The sequence below is a fragment of the Pezoporus wallicus genome, unplaced genomic scaffold (genome assembly GCF_028554395.1).
Source record: "Pezoporus wallicus isolate ANWC-B61680 ecotype Strahan unplaced genomic scaffold, APGP_CSIRO_Pwel_v1 scaffold_7850, whole genome shotgun sequence".
Classification (NCBI taxonomy): domain Eukaryota; kingdom Metazoa; phylum Chordata; class Aves; order Psittaciformes; family Psittacidae; genus Pezoporus; species Pezoporus wallicus.
The window spans coordinates 174,659-196,236 of record NW_026639846.1 but is presented as its reverse complement, the minus strand read 5'-3'; the positions used below and the strand labels follow the sequence as shown (position 1 = coordinate 196,236).

Genomic DNA, 21,578 nt, shown 5'->3' with positions numbered 1-21,578 from the left:
ATATGCATAAGCCCAGATTTCCATGTTTTCGAAGACCTTTTCAAGGTCTGACTTCCAAAGTTTACAGATCTGTCTTTTTCTGCGTGCGAGTGCTGCTGTCACTGAAGAGCAGTTCACGTGCAGCACGGTTCAGTCATGTTCTGCCTGACTCCACGATGCTAAACAAGGTCAAATACAGAAAACCTCCAAGTTGTGGCTCTAAGACGCCCCATTAAAACAACCCTCTCCCTCCTTCACATATTCAGAACACATTCTAGGGCTGGAAAAAAGAAGCCATCTCACTCAGACTGGAGGAATCCACTGGATTTAATAGATTGGTTTTTCCAAACTGCATCCAAAACCAGAGAATGACAACACAAACCCAAGTTATGTTCAGGATGTCTTCTCCCAAAGTCTCTGCCGAACGTTTCTTTCGGAATGGCCTACATTAAGCCAAAGCAAAAGAGCATTTTAAAGTAATGCAGGTATCGTTTCTTCAAAAGGAAAAATCAAGCCTGATGCTCTGAAACTGAATACAGTCACGAACATGAACAGCGCTGGAACAGACATCCTCTACTAAGAGCAAACACTCAGTTTCAAAGAAAATGTGCACTTTATACACAATTCAAATGAAAACAAAAAACCAGGAACAGAAACAGCTCCATTACTTTGCATTTTCGGAATGAATTCAGTGCTGGGGTTGGAATATTCTACCCACTTTGCTCACTAAGGGGAGTATTTACTGCTGGGGACAGAAGCTCACAGCACTGACCCAAGGCGGCAGCTTGAAGCAGGGAATAGTTTGGACCATGAACTGGGGAAGAAGCTGTCACAAACCCGTTTTATTGGAAGCCATTGCTAAGAAATGGCTGCAGTTTGTGTAGAGAGCAGCAAGAGGAAAGGATTTTCACTCCTTGCCACTGAACTGGTGAAAGGCTGCTCTGAAACCACCACAAGCAACATCCCGCTCTTGGGAAGCTGAAAAGAACCACCCCAGTGTCTGGGATAATGAGCGCATTGTAGCCACCATCCCTGTTTATCTCCAGGCTCCAAATGTCTTTCCCTAGTACTTTCAGACAACGTGTTTTTCCAGCCAGCTTCCCCATCACACTCAGAGCTTTCTGCTGGCAAAGCCTCTCTGCCCATCTTCAGGCTGTGTGCTTCTCTTCAGCCTCCTCATTAACTAGAGCAGCACTACTAACAAACCCCACGCTGCTGGTCCCTGCTCACAAGCCCACTTCTGCTGCTCCAAACTGCTGTGTACTTCCTGTGTTACCTACTCCTGCTTCCAGACATCACCCTGACACTTCACTGCATAAAACTCGGAGGGTGCTCCCTTCCTGGAGCAGTGGCCAGGAGTCAAAGCCAAACGAAAAGGCAGAAAGGAAACTCACTTCCCACTGCTGGAGATGAACTGGGGAGGCTCCCACTGACCCACACTCAGAGCTGGGCTCTCTGCCTGGGCTGCCTGGTGTCCCAGAGTGAAAACAGCAAAATCAAGTCAGCAAAACACCTATTGTCAGCAAGTGCTTGGGTAGAGGACAACCGCAAGCATGTGCTCATATCCCCTTAGCTTAAATTTACCATGAAGCCTATGCTTAGATGTTCTATGGGACAGGAATGGAGTGTGGGTTCACCCGTGTCCACAGAGCCTTCCTTGTCAATCCTGTCCCTGGCCAGGCTGTAACGAGGGCACTAAGGACTGAGGGAGCCTCGAAACAGAACAGTCCTGCTTGAGACAGCCTCTAAAATATATTCAAACGCATGAAAACCTAACAAAAGCCCAGCGTGGAGCGAGGTCCTGAATACATTATAAACAGTAGCAAAAAAGCATACACATTTATCAGCATCTCCCAACCATTAATGCGTGTCCTTGCCAAAAAGACAGCCCCGAAGGCAGCACATTCCGCATTCTCCTTTTCTAATTCAAAATTCAAGATTAATGCCAAAACCTCCAAATGCCAAATCTGACTGGTCTCTCAAGCAGAAATCTGAACTCTAGATATTGCTCTGTCTGAACTGAATTCCTCGGACATAATGGAAGAAGAGGGGTCTGGAATAAGGCAGTATCATTGATATTCGGAAAGGGCTTTGTAAAAACTCTTCCAGACAGCTCATGTGGCCTGGCTCGGGGGGAGGAAGGTTGTTCCTCCAGGGAATGCACAGAGAAACAAACTCACCCTGACTCCATCCAAGCAGATTACTTTGGAAACGACAGAAATCTTATCCAAAAGGTATGGTAACAACTTCATGCCCTGGGGGAGCGGTTGTCTGTAACAACAGACCTCAAACCCATCTCTATCCATAGATATCACAGAACTACATGGGATTACTGAATCCAGTAATTTCTACGTACTTTTGGGGGGTGTTTTGCAGGAGTTGGAAGTCTCTCTTCCCTCCTGGTGCAGGAAGCTCGCAGGGAGGTTTGAGCCCTCTCTGCGTGAGGGTTGGCACTGGTACTTGGACTGCAAGGACTCAATCACACATCTCTCCTAGGAAACCAACCCTGGAGCGCACAGTAGCTGTAAGTATGGCATTTCCATTTCCTAAGTAGCACATCATTTGGGTAAAAACAAGAGTCAAGAGCACCATTAACAGATGTTTTCCCAACCTCCCTGCTGCACCCGTGGGCTGCCTGGGTAAGTGGAGACTCTGCTGGGCTGTCTGCATGTTCAAGGCACTTCTGGAACGCAGCATAGTTAAGGTTTAGGTTTAAAACAAGGAAGAACAACGACAAAAACTGTGGACCACAGTAATAAAACTAGCAAAATGCTACCAGCTACCCATTGCTTGCTCCTTGGCAATATAAAAAAGTGTAACATCAGAGATCCAGTGTACAAGTACAAAAAAATTGTGCATAATAAATGTACTATAATACTGTACATACAGCATAAACCGTTCACTGAGAATGATTTAAATATAAGTATTTGCCTCCTGACTTGGAAGACAGAAGAATAAAGTTCTATAATCCTAGAATATGCGTTTAACCCCTTTGTGAGAGGTTGAATCACGAGCCAACGGCATCCCTGAAATTAAACACAGTCAAATAGTTACTTAATGGAAGCCATTATTCAAGGGGTTGCTGGTTATGATAAACTAGGAGAAAAACCACAGTATCTAAACTCAGCCAACATTAAATCCAGACAGAGCTCTTCCCATCTCCTGACTTGCTACTGGCACTGCTTTTGTTTGAGCCCGCTTTGGATTTCTTTTCTCTGGAACTGCTGGGGTTGTTTTGGTTGTTATAAGCCTGGATCGCGAGGTCCAGGCGCTCCTGAGCCACTTTGATTTCCCTCTGCAGGTTTTCCAGGTCGGCAGGGATGTTTTCTTCATTGCTTCCATACTGCTGCTCCTGAGCTATGTTGGCTTTGTTCTGTTTGTAGGCCATTTTGGCATTGGTCAGTTCAGTGTATTGCATTTGCTCTGGCTTGACTGCAATGTTATAGCCAGGAGGAGCAGATGGTGTATTCCAAGTAAAAGGGTAGTTATAGGTACCAGAGTCTTCCAGCTCTTTCCTCTTGTTGTTCAATGTGTCCCGGATGGTGCCAAATCCCAAATGGAGCATCTCCCAGACATTCAAAAGTAAACACATGCAGCTCACCCCGTACATTATTAGCAGGAAAATGGTCTTTTCCGTTGGCCTGGAAATGAAACAATCGATCTTGTGCGGGCACGGCGTCCTGCTGCACACAAACACGGGGCTCACCTCGAAGCCATACAGGAAATACTGACCCACCAGGAAGCCAATTTCAAACGTGGTCCTCGCCAGCAGCTGTAGGACATAAATTCTCATGAGCCCATCCTCCCGGATGCGCCGCCTGCCGTCGTGCTTGGCTTTGCCCGGCGCCTGCTGCTCTTTGTTCTCCCGTTCACTTTCCAGCTCAATCTCTGGGTACATCATGGGGTCCTCCTCGTGGTCCTCCTCAGTTTCCTCTAAGCCACGGTGTTGTTTCCAGCGCATAGAAAAGCTTTTGCTTCTGATTCTTCTGTCGGCTTCGCTGTGTTCCACCATCCGGGCGATCTTATGGATTGCGTAGCCCAAGTACATGACAGATGGAGTGGCAACGAGGATGATCTGGAAGACCCAAAACCTCACGTGTGAAAGAGGAGCAAAAGCATCGTAACAAACGTTCTCGCAGCCAGGCTGCTCCGTGTTGCACACAAACTTGCTCTGTTCATCGTAATAAATGGATTCTCCTCCCACAGCAGTCAGGACAATCCGAAACACAATCAGCACTGACAGCCAGATTTTGCCAACAAAGGTAGAGTGATTGTGGATCTCCTCTAACAGACGGGTCAGAAAACTCCAACTCATGGTGGTCAAGTAATTTTATCTAAAAAACAAATAAACCCCCCCAAATATTTAGAAGTTTATCAGCGTGAGCCTAAGCAGTGCAAACATTCAACCAAGAGAGGCAGAACCCTCTAGAGCTGTACAACCACCGCGTCTGGAGCATCACCTGTTATCGGGAACCTCCAGCTGCCAGAATCTGCTTGAAGATCCTACGCCTCCTCCACAGGCCTTTGAGAAGTCTGCTATGACAAGAAAAGGAGCAGTTAACTGCCATTTCACAAAGCAAATGGGCTCCCAAAGCTAATCCTGAGCTGAAGAGAAAGTCAAATGCTAATAAAAACATTTACACTTAAGGTTGAAGTCTCCAAAACACAGCGGATGGGGAGTTAAGCTCTGAAACTCTCTGGGTCCTGTTGGCTCCGTCCCACTGCTTTAGAAAGATTTATTCTAACTGCAGGAAGGTGGCCAAGCCTTGTCAGAGCCTGGGCTAATGATCTCAGCCTCAAGCACAGCCCATGGAGAGAAACTGTCCTCTCCACAGGGCAACGCTTGAGACAGAAATGCATGGCCCACCCCAAACCTAAGACATGCAACTGCTGTTATCTTTGCTTTAAGGCAAGACAACCTGAGTGACCCGAGCAGTGCTACCCTGCAGTTCCTTGGTCCAACCTAAGGAACATCACCTGCTCTAGTGGAAGGTGTCCCTGCCCGTGGCAGGGGGTTGGAACTGGATGAGCTTTAAGGTCCCTTCAACCCAAGGCACTTCATGATTCTGTGATCTAACTTCTAACTTGCTGCTGGAACTGATCTATGGATTTGGGTTCAGTCCCTTAGGGAGGCTAAAAACCACCCTCCCAGGGCCAGAAAAGACTTTTGTGTGTATTTTCTTGTGGCTTTGGGGAGAGTAGAAGGAAAACCTAGTTAAAAAAATTATCTGTCAAAACTTTCTGAACAGATGCTAGACAGAAATCAATAGAAATCTGCAATCCCGACACGAAAAAAACGATCAGTGGAAACTCAGGGCTGGCAACACTGCCATGTAACAATGAACAAAACCTAGCAATGTTACAGGCCCAACTGGAGCTTTAAAGAGTGAAACTGGTGAAATACTGTGTACAGGAAGAACTGATTGATCTTGTAGCACAGGATATAAGACATCTTTCAGTCACAGACTGGTTTGGGCTGGAAAGGACCTTAAAGCTCATCCAGCTCCAAGCCTCTGCCATGGGCAGGGACCCCTTCCACTAGAGCAGCTTGCTCCAAGCCCCTGTGTCCAACCTGGCCTTGAGCACTGCCAGGGATGGGGCAGCCACAGCTTCTCTGGGCACCCTGTGCCTGTGCCCAGAAAAGAATATTTGCAACTCTTCCACTTCTTCCATAGAACTACAGAGTTGTTCAGAGGCACAATAATGAAATTTGAGGGGATGCAATCAATCCAGAATTAAAGGATCTAAATGTGATCCCCCTTCTGGTGAAATTCAACATTTTGCTGAAAAGGCAACAGCACAGACATCATGTGGATGGGCTGTGTGGGACATTTGATTTATTGCTCCATGACAGTGTGAGAAAAAAAAAATAGCACAAGAGAGTATTTAAAAAGACCATATTAAGCATATCAAAAGTAACAAAGGTCTTGACAAATGACCTCCCCAGCCTGCACCAGGACATGGCTGCTGCCAGAAACTGCACATGGCATGTTTGCAGGCTGACAGAGGTGAGAGTTACCATGATGGAGGAAAACAGAGGGAGCTCAAGAGGCTGAGTCCACTGAAACAAAACTATGGGTTTAAGCAAGCCCAATGCAGACATGCAGCTAAAGAAAAGAACAGTTCCTTGCACCATCAGTTAATAGCGAAGGGAGTGAGGGTCCTCATGGATGAGCATCTCAACGAGAGCTGGTGATGCAGCAGAGATGATGGATGCAACCCTTGGCTGGGTCACGTGCAAACAAGAGCAAGGAGGGTGATCTTACCTCCTGGTTAGCAAGACAGCACTCAATGCCTGCGTCTGCATCCTTCAGAAGTTGCTTGAACATCAGAGAGTGAGTATTCCAGCCCCAAAGCCAGCTGAAGAACTGGGAAGATGCCTGGAAGTGAGAGATTTAGAGTTTAATTTATGTACCTGGGAAACATGGGAAGAAAATGATGACCAGTGAATCAATTTATCTGGTGGCTGTCAGTTGGGCATGCATCAATCCAGGTTTACAGCCACAGCTCTTCTCTCTACACAACCATTACACCATAGACAGAACTGGACGAAATAACACCTTTTTAACAGGAAAAAAGAGCCGAGGCTTCCAGCCCTGTGCAGCACCTTACTGCAAGTGGCTTCACACTCTGAACCCCATTTCAGAAAGACCCCAAGTGCTGCTCTGCAGCCCTGAGTTCTCCACTAGTGGGACAAAAGACTGTGCTTCACTCACACATTTCCCAGCACACACTCAGATTAGGAGTCAAAAGGGGTGGTGAGAGTCAGGGGTACTCTATGTGGCCAAAGAGGCTTCAACCCACTGAACAGAAAACGCAAGAGAGCCCCACATCTGCAACGGGGGGGATACAGAAGTAAGAGCCACAACACTCCCGTTCACACCAAGCTGCAGTGCCGCAGTTCCAACACCAGAAGGGACACTGAATCTTTGAGATGAGTTTCTACCTCAGGATCTCATAAATTCTCCCGAGGTCTTTAGCAGCTCTTCACAGTGTGTTTTCTACCTGCAGAGCACATCTGTGGCTGGCTCATATCGTTCACCAGCTATAAAGAGGGAGACTGTGGTCACAGCTCAGCTCCCTCGGCTGTGGCGCCCACTGGAGAGCCCTGCTTCAGGAGAAAGACTGGGATCCATGTCCTGGATTCCACCCGTTATATAAATGAGCAGCATGACAAACCTGCACACGACACTGACCCCACACACTTGTACATTTGGGTTAACCACAGCCTTCAGATGCAGATGGCAACGTTATCAGATGTGTGTTTAATAACCAAGACATCTGCTGATTCCAGAGCGGTGGCTGCGGAGATGGGAAGTGGAAGAGCTCGGATTCTCTTCCACAAGAAAGTGTCACTTGCTCTAAATTTAGCTTTAGACCAGAGCAGAGCTGCTGCCACAAATATGGGAGAATCCACCAGCAGCAAAGAACCTCCTTGTCTTTAAGGAACCAGTTTAGCCCAAGCAAAATGACCTGTCATTAAAGCCTTCTCTTACTGGAAACGTTTAAGCCATCTATACTGAATGGAATACAAACAAAGAATCTTCTTAGGGCATTTGAAATGGTGGTATCCTTCATTTACGGGATCAGCCAGCACTGGATGCTGCATGCTTCTGCCTTCACAACACAAGAACTGCAGGACCCAGCTACATTGCAGTAACCTTCACCTAACGTACACTTGGTGTCTCCCGGATCTGCTGTTCAGGCAACATTTAACTCGATAACTTTCCATGGTTTGAAATCAGTCTATGGACACTGACACATACGTGAAAAAGGCAGAATGTCAGCAATTTCAGCTCATTTAAACCATGCCAGAAAGAGCATTTGAGAGAGACTTTCATTCCTTGTCTTTGTCAGAAGCTCATTCCTGCCCTTCCAGCGGCGGAGGCTCCATGGAGCCAGCAGGACATACCACGCCAAGAACATGACACTCCTCTGACAGCAAGCTGGCTCCTGCGGGGAGAAAGTTCTGCACACCGAGATCCAGACAGAAGAAAGAGGAATCTGAAGCAGGTACACGGAAAAAAAGAAGGAAAAACCCATCAGGTTTACTAAGATTCACTGCAGGAAATCGCTGGAGGTATTTTAACACAGCTATTGCTCACACACAGGCAGTGATCAGCCTCTTGTGTTTGCAGCTTCCCCTCTCCAGCCCATGGGTGGCTGTGAAAATCCATTTAAACATGGGATTAATTTCATCTCCTTTCAGCTTTCTCACCTAACTGAGGTGTTCTCATCTGTGATGGCCTCCCACCAGTCAGGGAGCACAGCAGGGAGCGTGCTGCTGTTTGCATTAGTATAAGGCAAGGAGCAGGGAGTCGGTCGCAGTGATTTGTATGGGTCCCTTCCAACCCAAGACCTCCCACAGTGCAATGATGCTTCTGTGATATCAAGACTCATTCTGTATCACTTCATCACGAACAGCCAGTGGGACTGAGTGCACCCTCAGCAAGTCTGTGGATGACACCAAGCTGAGGGGCCACGGATACACTGAAGGGAATAGGTGTTGTCCAGAGGGATCCTGACAGGCAGAAGGAGAGGGCCCATGTGAAACTCCTGGAGTTCAACAAGTCCAAGTGCAAGAGTCTGCACCTGGGCTGGCCAATCCCAAACATCAACACAGACCAGGGGTGGATGGATGGAGAGCAGCCCTGCAGAGGAGGACTGGGGGGTACTGGAGGCTGAAGGACCGGCAATGTGCACTCCCAGGGCACTGAGCCACTTGTGTTCTGGGCTGCATCAAACGCTGCGTGGTCCTTGGCACAAGACAGACCTGGCACTGCTGGAGTGGGTCCAGAGGAGGCCATGGAGATGCTATGAGGGCTGGAGCAGCTCTGGAGCCAGGCTGAGAGAGCTGGGCTGGGGCAGCCTGGAGAAGAGAAGGCTCCTGAAGGGGAGAACTTAACTGTGGTCTTTCAATTCATATAAAAGCAGCTTATAAGTAAAATGGGGCCTTTTTATCAGGGCTTCTAGTGACAGGACAAGAGGCAGCAGTCTTTAACTGACAGAGGGCAGGTTTAGACAGGACATCAGGAAGGAACATTTTACCATGAAGGTGCTGAGGCGCTGGCACAGGGTGCCCAGAGAAGCTGTGGCTGCCCCATCCCTGGCAGTGTTCAAGGCCAGGTTGGACACAGGGGCTTGGAGCAAGCTGCTCCAGTGGAAGGGGTCCCTGCCCGTGGCAGGGGTTGGAGCTGGGGGAGCTTTAAGGTCCCTTCCCACCCAAACCATCCTGACCCTGGCTGAAGGACTCTGCACCTGACCTCTCCACCCTGGCTGACTGAGAGCGCTGCGCTAGCCCAGCTCACCAGCCCCTCTTAGCTGGAGACAGCCACCCAGGCTGAGTCCACACCAGGCTATGGGCTTCAGCTCACAGGCACATGCTCCCTGGGATGGAGGTGAGGTGCAGCACAGGAACATGAGGCACAGCTCCTGGGGAACCAGGGAGCTGCAGCTCCCGGGGCTCTCCTTCACCAGCCCCTCCTCAGACAAGGTTTGTCTTAAACAGCTTATTTTGTAGCCAAAGGCAGTTGTTGAGGGGAATATATTTACAGGAAGACGTTTTTCCCTTAAAAAGATGCCCTCCCATGTCATGCTAATGGAATTTGATTAATTTATTAATATTTGCTTTGTTCTGAAGCCATTATTATAGACATGAAAAAATGCAAGAATAAATGCATGGCAATTCTGTTGCTAGTCAAAAGAGGTTTCATGATCCATGAAAGTAAAATTGGTCCCACAGGCTAATTGCAATAGGAGTTGCATGAGGATGAATGAATAACTTGCATTACTCACATCTCATTTACACTGAAATCTAAGAAAGGGCAGGATTTACCAGATTTCCGAGGAAACACGGGAATTACATGTGTGAGAGGTGCCAATGCCAACCTCATGGAGCTCAACACAGCCAAGTGCTAGGTCCTGCCCCTGAGTCAGGGCAATCCCAGGCACAGCTACAGGCTGGGCAGAGAAGAGATTCAGAGCAGCCTGAGGAGAAGGACTTGGGGTGTTGGTCCATGAGAAACTGAACATGAACTGCTTCAGTGTGTACTTGAGCACAGAACCACGGTGTGCTGGGCTGCATCAAAAGGAGCATAACCAGCAGGATGGAGGAAGTGATCCTGCTCCTCTGCTCTCATGGGACCCCACCTGCAGCACTGTGTGCAGTTCTGGGGTCCTCAGCATCAGAAGGACATGGAGCTGTGGGAGCAAGTCCAGAGGAGGCCACAAGGATGAGCAAGGGCTGGAGCAGCTTCCGTATGGAGCCAGGCTGAGAACATTGGGGCTGTTCAGCCTGGAGAAGAGAAGCTGCGTGGAGACCTCAGAGCAACTTCCAGTGTCTGAAGGGGGCTACAGGGATGCTGGGGAGGGACTCTTCATTAGGGACTGGAGTGACAGGACAAGGGGTGATGGGTTCAAACTGAAACAGGGGAAGTTTAGGATGATATAAGGAAGATATAAGGAAGAAGTTCTCCCCTGTGAGGGTGCTGAGGCACTGGCACAGAGAAGCTGTGGCTGCCCCATCCCTGGCAGTGTTCAAGGCCAGGTTGGACACAGGGGCTTGGAGCAAGCTGCTCTAGTGGAAGGGGTCCCTGCCCATGGCAGAGGCTTGGTACTGGATGAGCTTTAAGGTCCCTTCAACCCAAACTAGGCTGGGATTCTATGATTCCATGAGCTCCTTTCTTTATTAACCTGTAAAACAAGTAAGACTTTGCTGTTCAAGAAAAGAGAAAGTCATGGCCAGACTCAGTACTAGCAAGGCAGCAGCACACCACAAATCCCACTGAATATTGTGCCAATGCCACCTGCCGTCCCAAGTGGAGCAGCAGTTCCAGCACCCATCCTCCTAAGGGACGTGAGGGGAAGGATGTGGGGATCTTCCTGGGATAAGCTAATTCATTGCTATCACCCTTCCATCGTTAGTGAGGGAAGTGGGTTCAATCACCACCATCTTTATTCATAGAATCATAGAATCACAGAATCATGGAACAGTTAGGGTTGGAAAGGACCTTAAGATCATCCAGTTCCACCCCCCTGCCAAAGGCTGGAACACCACACACTAAACCATGTCACCCAAGATTCCGTTTAACCTTGCCTTGAACGCTGCCAGGGATGGAGCATATATCCTCCTTATATCCAGCCTGAACTTCCCGTTTCAGTTTGAACCCATCACCCCTTGTCCTATCACTACAGTCCCTAATGTGTTTACAGCACTACACAGATGAAAAAGAATAAGAAAACTGCATTTAATTTCAGTTTTAATCTATATTATAGAATATTTGGGAATGAAGAGGCTGCTTTTTCAAGTAAACACTCTCATCTGGCAAGCCTCTCCTGGCAATGAGCAGAGAATGGCTTTGAAACAGCCACAAGGCATCAGTGTCAATTTAGAAACCATTTCTGAACAGTGCCTTCAAATCCCAGGCATCCTGACAAGGTTCTGCTGATCACACACCAATCCCCCCGAGTCTAAAACACCCCTCTCTGAACGATGAGACCACAGATCCCATGCAGGATATAAATAGAACACTAAAATATGGGTAAGAGGTAGAGATATAATAAGATTCTTGCGCTGTCAAAAAAATAAAGATGTCAACTACATCTCCGTCGGAAAATCAACATCCATCCACCCACCCAAGCATTCAGCTCAGAGATAAACTGGAATGTGCAGATGAGACATGAACCTCCCGTAGCCCCAGCGTGCCCTCTAGGTAATGCCAACATGAAGCCAAGCGACACTTTTAGCAACACTCCCCCGCAGTGACACAATTCAAACAGAATCACGACGTGGTTTGTGCTTCCCAAACGCAGCTTTTACTTCACCTACAGCAACCACACTCCTCCAGAAAGCATCGTCTCCGGGGCACACACCCCAGAGCACGCGAGATCCTGGCTCTGGAGGAGCAGCGTCCATCGGGCAGCACAAGGATGTGACGAGCAGCAAGCTTGACTCGAGCCCATATGAGAGAGAACCTGCACTGTCACCGGGCTTCAGCATAACAGAGGCTGGGCTGTAGAGTCTCTGATAGCCCTTTTGGAGACCCATTTTGGGGTCTGTGTCAGCCTGAATCCCTTTATCCATGCTCAGCGTTCAGTATCCCTTCTGAACGATGGGAATGAGGTGTACCAGCTCAGCAATTGGTATGGTGAGCTCCCAAATTTGGCATTTCTGTAGTGATTCAGGCCAGAGCTGTCAGATGCTCAGCAAACCTGAGCAGGCTGCTCTTCAGATCTGTCCTACAGGCTTGAGGTATCAAGAAGCTGAAACAAACCCCAGATGATGCTTGTACTCTGGTGATGTGAAATGTAATAATGGAGAAAAGAAAGCGGCGAGCAGATAACAGGGTGAGGCACAGTGCGTGACAGTCCTTGCCACAAAACACTCCATCCTCGGGGCAACAAGCTACAGCCAGGCTGACACGGCATCCTGCCAAACCTTGCTCATACCAGCACAGTGCTGGGACTGAACCTTGCAGCGCAGGCAACCCCTCTCCCTTCGCAACACAGCTGCTGGGTTAGGAATAACCCAACAAGTGAAGAGCAGCCACACTGGAACTCAAAAACCACCCTGTTGGAGCTCTCCAGTGCACACCCACTCTCCTCTCGCTCAGCTCTTAAGCTGGGATGCTTCTTAGCAGCTCCTATGTGAACTGGTCTCTTGCAGCAGTGGCAATCAATGCCCTGCCCTGCCCTCAGGGCTGCTGCACTTGTTCCTCACTAAGTAGAAGCCAGTCACATACAGCAGAGCCCTTTCACCTGTGTTCTCAGTTGTTGTTTGAACAAATACAGGCAATGGAAGGATAAAGATGATAAAAATGCAGTGGGGATGATGACAAAAGGCCTGCACAAAGTGACCAGCAGCAATGGATGCGAGATGGACAGTGGGGCTACTGCACACACCTGCCAATGAATCCCACACATCCACCAACGAACCCCACATCAAGCTTGTGCCAGGCACTCTCACCACTGTGTGGAGGAAAAGGAACTGCAGGACAGGGCCCTGCTTCAGCCAGAGATGTGCTGGGGAAGAACAGAGCCCAGGCAGAGCAAGAGGGCTTGTGCACTCAGAGGAAAGGGAGCACGATGCCCTGCCTAAGAGTTCAGCCCTAGGGATGGACACTTCCACCCTGAGACCCAGAGCACTGCAGCAAGGAAAGAAGGAAAAAATCATGGTTTTCAGAGCCAAAAGGCGTCTGGTCCAAACCGAAGAACACGCAAATGCCGTTGTGTGTTCCATCCCCAGGGAAGCCCTGAAGGACACATGCTGATGGAGAGCATGGGCCTTAGAGCATCCAAGCCCCTACCTGGGTGCCCTCCTCCCTCTTGCAGCAAGCTCTGTGTATCTTCACTCACATACTGTTTCAGTCAGGCATCAGAGACATCCCCCTGTCTTGATGTGATTAGTGATTCAAACAACCACAACACCCCTGGAACTACTCCTGATTCCAGTGCAGCCAACAGCACCACAGCAGCTCCCCATTGGGCTCCTCCTATCTGCTCAGAGGGATGAGTGTCAAAAGAAAATGACACACTGGAGGCAAGTGACCCAAATATCACTCTGCAGCCATTTCGGGAAAGGAGAGAGAAGCCAAAAGAGAGCAATTCTGTCGGCTCCTGTACGTCAAACGACTCTCAGCTGAGCTCTCAACTGAATGGGATGAACACCTAATTCACCCACCACCATCTTATGACAGCCAAAAGAAACTAAGCCAGTGTTTGCTTCAGAGATAAGCCTCACAAACTAGCAGCTTGTAAATAAAACAGACAGCACATACCATGATGCAATGGCCCCAGTTACCCCTTCTGCAACACGGCAGCTGTTTCACTGTGACTCAAATTCAAAACCAGACTATTACCTCCCAGCTCTCTCACCTGGTCTGGTAGAAGACACCATCTCACCCTGCAATTACAACAAATTCATGCAACATTTTCCTCAACAGCAGCTTTCTAGAGAAGGATGCTCAGAAGGCAGATGAGGACACTGCAAACCCTCACCACCAACTGCATTAGAATTACAGAATCCCAGCCTGGTTGGCGTTGGAAGGGACCTTAAAGCTCATCCAGTTCCAACCCCTGCCACGGGCAGGGACACCTTCCATTGGAGCAGCTTGCTCCAAGCCCGTGTCCAACCTGGCCTTGAACACTGCCAGGGATGGGGCAGCCACAGCTTCTCTGGGCACCCTGTGCCAGCGCCTCAGCACCCTCATAGTAAATGTCCCCTCTGTCAGCTAAAAGCCATTCCCCCTTATCCTGTCACTACATGCCCTTGTAAAAAATCCCTCTTCCAGAACTTGGAATAGTTCTGCTAAACCTGCTCAGGACCTTCTGCTTGCTGAGATACAGAGAACAAGGACCAGAAAGGTCTGCAGACATCTGTGACTTTCCACATTCGTATGTCTCCTTAGGTGGAGAGCACTAAGCTCACAAGGATGGCAGGCAGCCACCAGAATCATAGAATCATAGAATCGTTAGGGTTGGAAAGGACCTTAAGATCATCCAGTTCCAACCCCCTGCCATGGGCAGGGACACCTCACACTAAACCATCTCACCCAAGGCCTCGTCCAACCTGGCCTTGAACACTGCCAGGGATGGAGCATTCACAGTGTCCCTGGGCAACCCATTCCAGTGCCTCACCACTCTCACAGGAAAGAATTTCTTTCTTATATCCAACCTAAACTTCCCCTGTTTAAGTTTTAACCCGTTACCCCTTGTCCTTAGAGAAGGCCATCTTCTCACTGTCAGGTTACCTATACACCTCAACAATCTATGAGGATGGTGCTGGGAACATCTACAGCCAAGGACAGAACAACACATCTCATCAGACCACCAAAACCATTCCACAGCACAGATGCTCCTTCCAGAACACCATGCAGAGAGCAAGGGGCCCACGACAACATGAGAGCAGCAATCACACAAGCTGGCCAGGAGAGCTCACTCGCCGGCCAAACGCTGTCCTGCTGCTTCCACGGCTCCCAACTGCTCTTGAACTGCAGGAATAACTGAAGAGTTTCATTCCAGGAAGCTGGGTTTAAGTACAGTTTGTTTTGAGAAAAGGAGAGGAGTAAATCACCAGACTGCAGTACTGGCATTCCACCGTTCCTCCAGCTCGAGTTCAACAGGAGTCTCAACAACTTTACTCTGCCAACGATAAAATTTCAAATATAACTACACACATAAATCCACTCAGTGATTATTTGTTGGAAAAAAAATTATTTCCCAAATAAGAAGCCCAAAACTGTCATTTTATGAAAGACTTTAATACCCCTCTAGACTCTTTAGGGGAGAGACCTGAGACACTTGCTGACTGAAGTCCCTACGCTACATCATACCAGCTGGGAGAACACACATACCAACTGCTTCTGTTCCATCTGAGAATAGCCACAAATAACTTGTATTCTATGAGAGGAAGCCAGAAGTCCTTTTCCCACCGTGCCCCAAGCATAGGGGGCTCATTTCTGGCCACCTGACTGCTTTCCACAGCCACAGATTTGATCAGATTTAGTATTATCAAAAGCTTATGAAAATTAGCAGCAAATTTAAGGCAGCTTAAACGACAACACTGAGCTTCCCAAATGCATGGCAATTGCTTAAGCAAACGGCTCCCCAGGGGCCTGTGGGAAGAGCACTGCCACGAATCAGCTAAAAGTGAGGTACCAGAGGAAGGAAAAAAGCAAACCCACTGGTACCTCAGGTTATTGATCGTGGATTACTTGCACCTGATTGGCATTCAGTGCGGACTCGTCCGGCAAATCTCCCACAACGGGCACACCTGAAGGGCAGCAGTGATTTATTTCTGTCTCTACCTTCCCAGCGCAGTTCCCCTCCAGGGAACTGGATTCTGCAGACACCCCGATCGATGAGGGTCTGCCACAGACTGCAAAGAGAGCAAGAGCAGGCTGAGGAATACAGATCGAGCCGGGCAATGCCACAGAGGTGGATGCTTCAAGTAAATGCCAGAAGTAGCAAAGACTTTATTTGCACCAAGGAACAAAGAAGATCATTTCCATGCGGCTGGATGGAGGATCACAGTGTAATTCCTCCCAAACGGTTCCATTTCATTTTTTGAGTACCCCAGGAATCACAGTTTCCACTATGAAAATTCTTCTCCTTTTAAAAACTACCTATTTGAATGTCAGCCAAGTAACTCTAGTGAATCAGTGCCTGCTGCAATTAAAATCCAGTCGCTTCTCAACTACTTCAGTATGTTTGCCATGAAAATCAGGAGGTTTTTAGGAGGAGCCGCATGAAAGGCATCCACCCTTCCAGACACACATTACAAGCCTTACCGATTTTATTTTTATGCCATTTAAAAGCATATTAACACCAGGGCCAGCCCCATGTGCACAACCTACACCAGCCCCATGCCTGCCTGCAGATGTTTCTCTAACCTCAGGCCCCTGGATTATGCAGCATTACTTGTCAGCTGTGCCCCTGAATCCATAACACAGCAAGACTTCCATGAGTTAACACGGAGTCAGAAACTCACCCTCAAGGTGGCATGGAAACACACAAGAAATCCAATCTCCCTTCCAGGCTCTCTACTATTTTAGGCACATGAGAGATACAGAACTTTACAGAGGATGACTTGTTATACCAGAGTCTGGCACAGCCGCAGCACTCACAAGGGGCTGATGCTGGGATGTCACCAGGAGCAGGGGTCAATACCCCGATGCCAGCAGCATCAGCACTCATCCTGAGGACACGCGCTTCTGAGGCACCACAGCTAGAGCCATGTTTAGACCCAGAAGTCATTTTTCCACATTCCTTCATCAGTTTGGCTCAGTCTGGAAAGCAAAGTAGAAACAAGCAGCTCCATTTGGCTTTGGGTTGTTTTAGAAGAGATGAAGCCTACAAGGCAAATCCTACAACTCTGGGAAAGGGGATTAAGGGCAATACCACAACGGGTCTTCAAAGGGGAAATAATAAACTACAACTGTCAGCCACCTCTCCAGCACCACCGAATGCAACATCAGTACTCAAAAGAACTGTAGGCACAGTCTGCTGCTCATTCATATGTATGTCTTTTCTTTGTACTTCCACAGTATCTTAATCGAGGTCAAGCACTGCACTCCGAATTGTTTTCTGACAAATCCGTAACTAAAAAGGTGGAACTAATGTCTCTGAGAGCCCAGAGCTGGGATCATGGGCTTATTTAGGCAAGAGAGCTGCCTGACTCCAAGGGTTTTCATCTAAGCAAGGTAATAGGGAGAGATTTTTCACTCCTGTGTAAAAATGTAAATCCCAGGTCAGCGAGTGACTTAAGCATGTGCCTGGTGGAAAGCCGGGGAGAAACACTGCTACTAAGCAGGCTGCTTGCTTACAGCCAGACGTAAGTACCTGGATGATCTGGAAATATCCCATAGCCCCTGGAAAAGAGACTAAACCAGGCTGGTCTGTGAATTAATCACAGTGCTATGCACACAACTGCTAATATTAAACTAGGGAAGATTGTACATGTGTGTATGTGAGTGTGTGTTGAAGCATCTGTTCAAGTTTAGGCATAGAAAACATTTTTCAGCCCAATGACTCCATAGGGAAATGCCTCATACATCAGCTCATCTGACTCAATTTTTCCATCACATTTCCTTTAATACAGTTTTGCCCATAAATACACTACTCCTTTTCTTCCAAATATAGCTTTTTATTTATGGAGTTTATTGTAACTCGTGTTACTACTTAAAGCCATAGGTTCTTCTTTGAGATTTAATCCTTACGGAATTATTAACCGATATTGAGGGATGAAACTCAGTTATCTGGGTTTGCTGAAGGGGATTTCTTTCTGCTACAACATTAACCATTTTCAGTATTTACCACAAAATACCCAGTAACATCCTAACTGCCCAGCCAGGAACTGCACCTGAAATCTTTTGTTTTACAGGAAAAGAAGCCAAGTGTTTAAAAATCCCAACCAGATCTCGCAGACGAGTAATGTCCTCAGTTACTCAGTGTTCTCCAGTTTGGGGAGAACTGTGAGTCACCAGCCAAGCACTGATAACAGCTCATATTTATGGCATGAGAAGGTCAAAAAAGGAAAGCCACCGTTGCCTTTTTCCCCTCCAAGGGGCATTTTGAAGATCAAATCTTTCTGTGTGTGGCTTTGAGAGGAAAGCAAACAGCCCACCAGAACCATAATGGACAATGGCCAGTGAGCAGGTAATTCAGACAGTTAAAAGCACAGAGGCAGCATTCAGACACTGAGCAAGACTGAACCCAGCCAGTGAGATGGGATTTAATAGAAGTCGACCATTCTTAACCACAACTACATGTTACTACACAGCACAAGCATGGGACGGTGGAACTCCCCTCCTGCTGCTGCTCCCCGGAAGCGCAAAGACCAGCTGCAAACACTGATAACAGTGCGGGGTCCTGCAAGGAAACCTTCCTTCCAAGGCAGTCGGGATCCCATTCCCACACAGAGGCTGGTGTGGTCCAGGGACCAGCTTTCACAGGTGCATTTGTAATTCAGGGAGTCTTCCTAAGGAGATGTGAGGAAGGAATGTGCTTCCCTATACCAGTCAGCAGGGTTATCGTAAGGCAAGCATAAAAAGTAGGGAACATTAAGGCATCTTTTTCTCACAGGAAATAATTTACTTCCTATTAACCAGATTAAAAATACATAAATCAGGAGCACAACCTCCATAAAGCACTTTGTTGAGTCACGGCACCAAAAACAAAAGCTGGAACTAGGGTGGGAAAGAAGGATCACCTTCCCACTAATGAGCCAGCAGCCCCGTGAAGAGCAGCCAGACCACAAAGGGGCCCATTATCTGCCAGGTTTTTACTCCAACTGTCCAGTGATTATGACCACAGTCCGAGTTGGAGCAGTGGTTCAGAGAATCCCATCCAAGCAACAGGGCTAAGGTGGAAATGAGGTACCTGCCACAACTCACTTGGCATTCCCAGCGCTTAAAAGGGAGACAATGAAAACCTGAAGTGGCATTAGGAAAGAGCCAGGTCCATGACTGTGAGGGGAACGCTGGCAGGTCACCAAGACTGGAACAAGCTCTCACTCACCAGCATCACAGCTTGGTCAGAAAAGCAGCATCAGCCACGCTGCGAGTGCCTGCCCGGCACAGGAGTCTGAGTAACCCCGTCCAGAAGGGACCCGTGCGGGTGTTTTCAGGATTAAATTACTCCCAGCAGCATGTTTCCAAGTTGCTTTGTTGGTCCCAAGGGGCTGAGTTACATCCGCTCGCAATTGCAGGCACTGCAAGAAGTGCACCGGAGCTCATCTTCTGCTTGGTAAAACGGGATGTTTTAGGAGAGTTTGGTTGCTTGGACCCACAGAAGTTGCTGGCAGTCAGGAGATCACCAAGTCAATAAACCTCTGCATTAAAATTCAGCACAAACTCTCTGTCATAGGTTGTAAGAACCTCTTGAATCTCAGCCATTAGCTATAAACCATACAAAGCCAAGAAAAGACCTTTTAAGACAGATCCACCTAAACAACCCAGTTCAGAACTGCCCCTGGAATACCAGAAAACTCCTCAGAAAACCTGTGTCTACAATTAAAACTCTTCAGTAAGTGCTAAAATCTTTGCAGAACTCTTACAATGGGTCTGAACTTGTCCAGCAGCTGACCACTGCCCTGCTACAGCCCCATCCTCACAAGCACGCTCATGGACTGGTAAGGAGCTGTAACGTTCTCTCTGCTTAGAGGCAGATGGACTGCTGGAAGTCCTCACTGTCAGCACACTTCTCAAGCCTTCTGCACTCTTCCCTAATTCATTCCAAGCCATCCGCCGTCCTCTCAGTCTGTGATCTCAGTTTGTTCAGTTCTTTACTGATATTTGCATCACTCGCAAGTTATCTGGGATGCCTTAGATGTTTGCTTTGAAGCAACAGGCAAAAATAATCGCTAATGAAGGGCTAGGAACGGGTAGCAGTGGAATCCAGGTGGAAAACAGACACTTCATGCCAGTTCCTCATTTACAATCACACATCCAGACCTGCGAGTTGCTTTGCTTTAAAAACCCCCAAACTTCACGCTGTTGCAGCAATTAAGAAAACACTTAGTTTTTTAAGTTCAAATGTCCACTGCACCAGTGATAGTGCAAACTTGCAATTCCAGTCTTAGCACTAAAAGCATGTTTGGAAACAGTACAGCCAGTCTTCAGTTCTTAATAGCTTTCCACAGTTTAAACTGATCTAAAACTCAACGAAGCCAATTAAAAGCCACTGCAAGGAGAGAAGCTGGGTGATGAATTCAAACAGCACCACAAAGAGCAGCTGAACACGTATTCAACAGAGTTAAAAAACCATCACGTTAAAAAGTTTCACATGATCCAAAACACAAACTTCCCAACACAGAAATGTCAGTCAAGTTACTGTTTTCCCAAAAACTGTGCTACAAAGGGATCATTTTCTTACAAGGAGCCACAGGAGCACTGTCAGGGCAGACACCCGCTACCACCACGGACCAGAGCGCACAACTCTCCACACATCACCAGCCCCGGCATAGCTGGGCTTTCACTCCAAGCCCTCACCTCTTACCTTGCCCATGCCATGGTCAGAAGCCCCTGGCCATAAAGGATCCCGGCTGCACCATCGCACGGGCAACCCTTGTGCTCAAACTACTTCAGCTTTAACCTTCAGGACCAGCTATCCGTTGGGAGGGTTTGCTGCTGCCGAGAGAGGAGGACGAGCCGCCTGTGCACTCGTCAGGCACAGAAAGTATGGAAGTGCTGAGCCCACCCACCGCCAAGCCCTCGGGATCCTCCAGTCACCAGCGCGACGCAAGAGCCGAAACAAACATCGTCCCCTCCTGCCTCTTAGAACAGTGGGAATGCTGCAGTTAATGTTGGGATTGCTGGAAATCCAGGACTTCCAGCTGCTTGCAATCCTATGGGGAGAATAAGGAACAGCACAATAAGGCTCAAATGACCTGTGGGGCTGTGTGTTCGTTTTCTTTTTCAAACTCTTCCATATCCCACTTCACAGAGCGGAGCTCACTTGTGCCCCCAGGAAAGCATAAGCATAACTTTGGAATATACTTGGAAAAGTCATGAATACAGAGAAGGGCACTTTCCACCTTCCTAACCACAAGTCTTAATGTGCACAACAGCTTTCCCTTTTTAAACGGCCTGAAGAAAGGTGGGATTTGGTACTTTTTGCTTTCCTAATCACAGGTCTTGACACACACAACAGCTTTCCCCTTTTACCTGACCTGACGAGAGATGCGGTTTGGCCACTGCACTGACAGCTGCTTTGCTGAACATCACCAGGACAGAGACTGCTAACAGAAAGGGTCAGGTTATTTCTTTCTACTGCTTCTCTTTGACTTCCACTGGGCAGAAGACATGGAAGCAATGACAGGAATAATCAATGGTCTGGCAAACGCAAGGTTTTTGTTCCCCCTCTTATTTCTAAATCCAAGCCCAGTGAAAAGGCTGAGCCCTGTGCTACCAACTGTTGCTCGAGAATCCATACTGCACATCCATGCCCTAATTAAATCCCCGCGCACTATCTCCTATTTGCAATCAATTTGAGGGTGGAACAAAATTAGCACTTCCCTGGGCAGCAAGGTCGCAATGACCACAGTCAGCACTAACCCCTGCCAGCAGAAAGGAGAACGGCCTGAAACCCCCCACTAAAAATAA

At 48.1% G+C, this 21,578-nt stretch overlaps 1 protein-coding gene across 3 annotated transcripts; it reads right to left on the bottom strand.

Annotated features, from left to right (window-relative positions):
- Positions 1–1,426: 1,426 nt before the first annotated feature.
- On the bottom strand, positions 1,427–20,588 carry GJC1 (gap junction protein gamma 1). 3 transcript variants are annotated; one of them, XM_057416632.1, is made up of 4 exons: positions 20,473–20,588; positions 6,246–6,359; positions 4,440–4,515; positions 1,427–4,313 (listed from the first exon to the last, which is right to left on the bottom strand). In XM_057416632.1, the coding sequence occupies exon 4, from the start codon at positions 4,292–4,294 to the stop codon at positions 3,113–3,115; it is 1,182 nt and encodes a 393-aa protein (XP_057272615.1). In that variant the 5' UTR covers positions 4,295–4,313; positions 4,440–4,515; positions 6,246–6,359; positions 20,473–20,588; the 3' UTR covers positions 1,427–3,112. The 3 variants fall into 3 exon arrangements, with proteins under 3 accessions (XP_057272615.1, XP_057272617.1, XP_057272616.1); XM_057416634.1 differs by having other exon boundaries at positions 4,440–4,512; XM_057416633.1 differs by lacking the exon at positions 20,473–20,588 and adding an exon at positions 8,198–8,216.
- Positions 20,589–21,578: the final 990 nt, after the last annotated feature.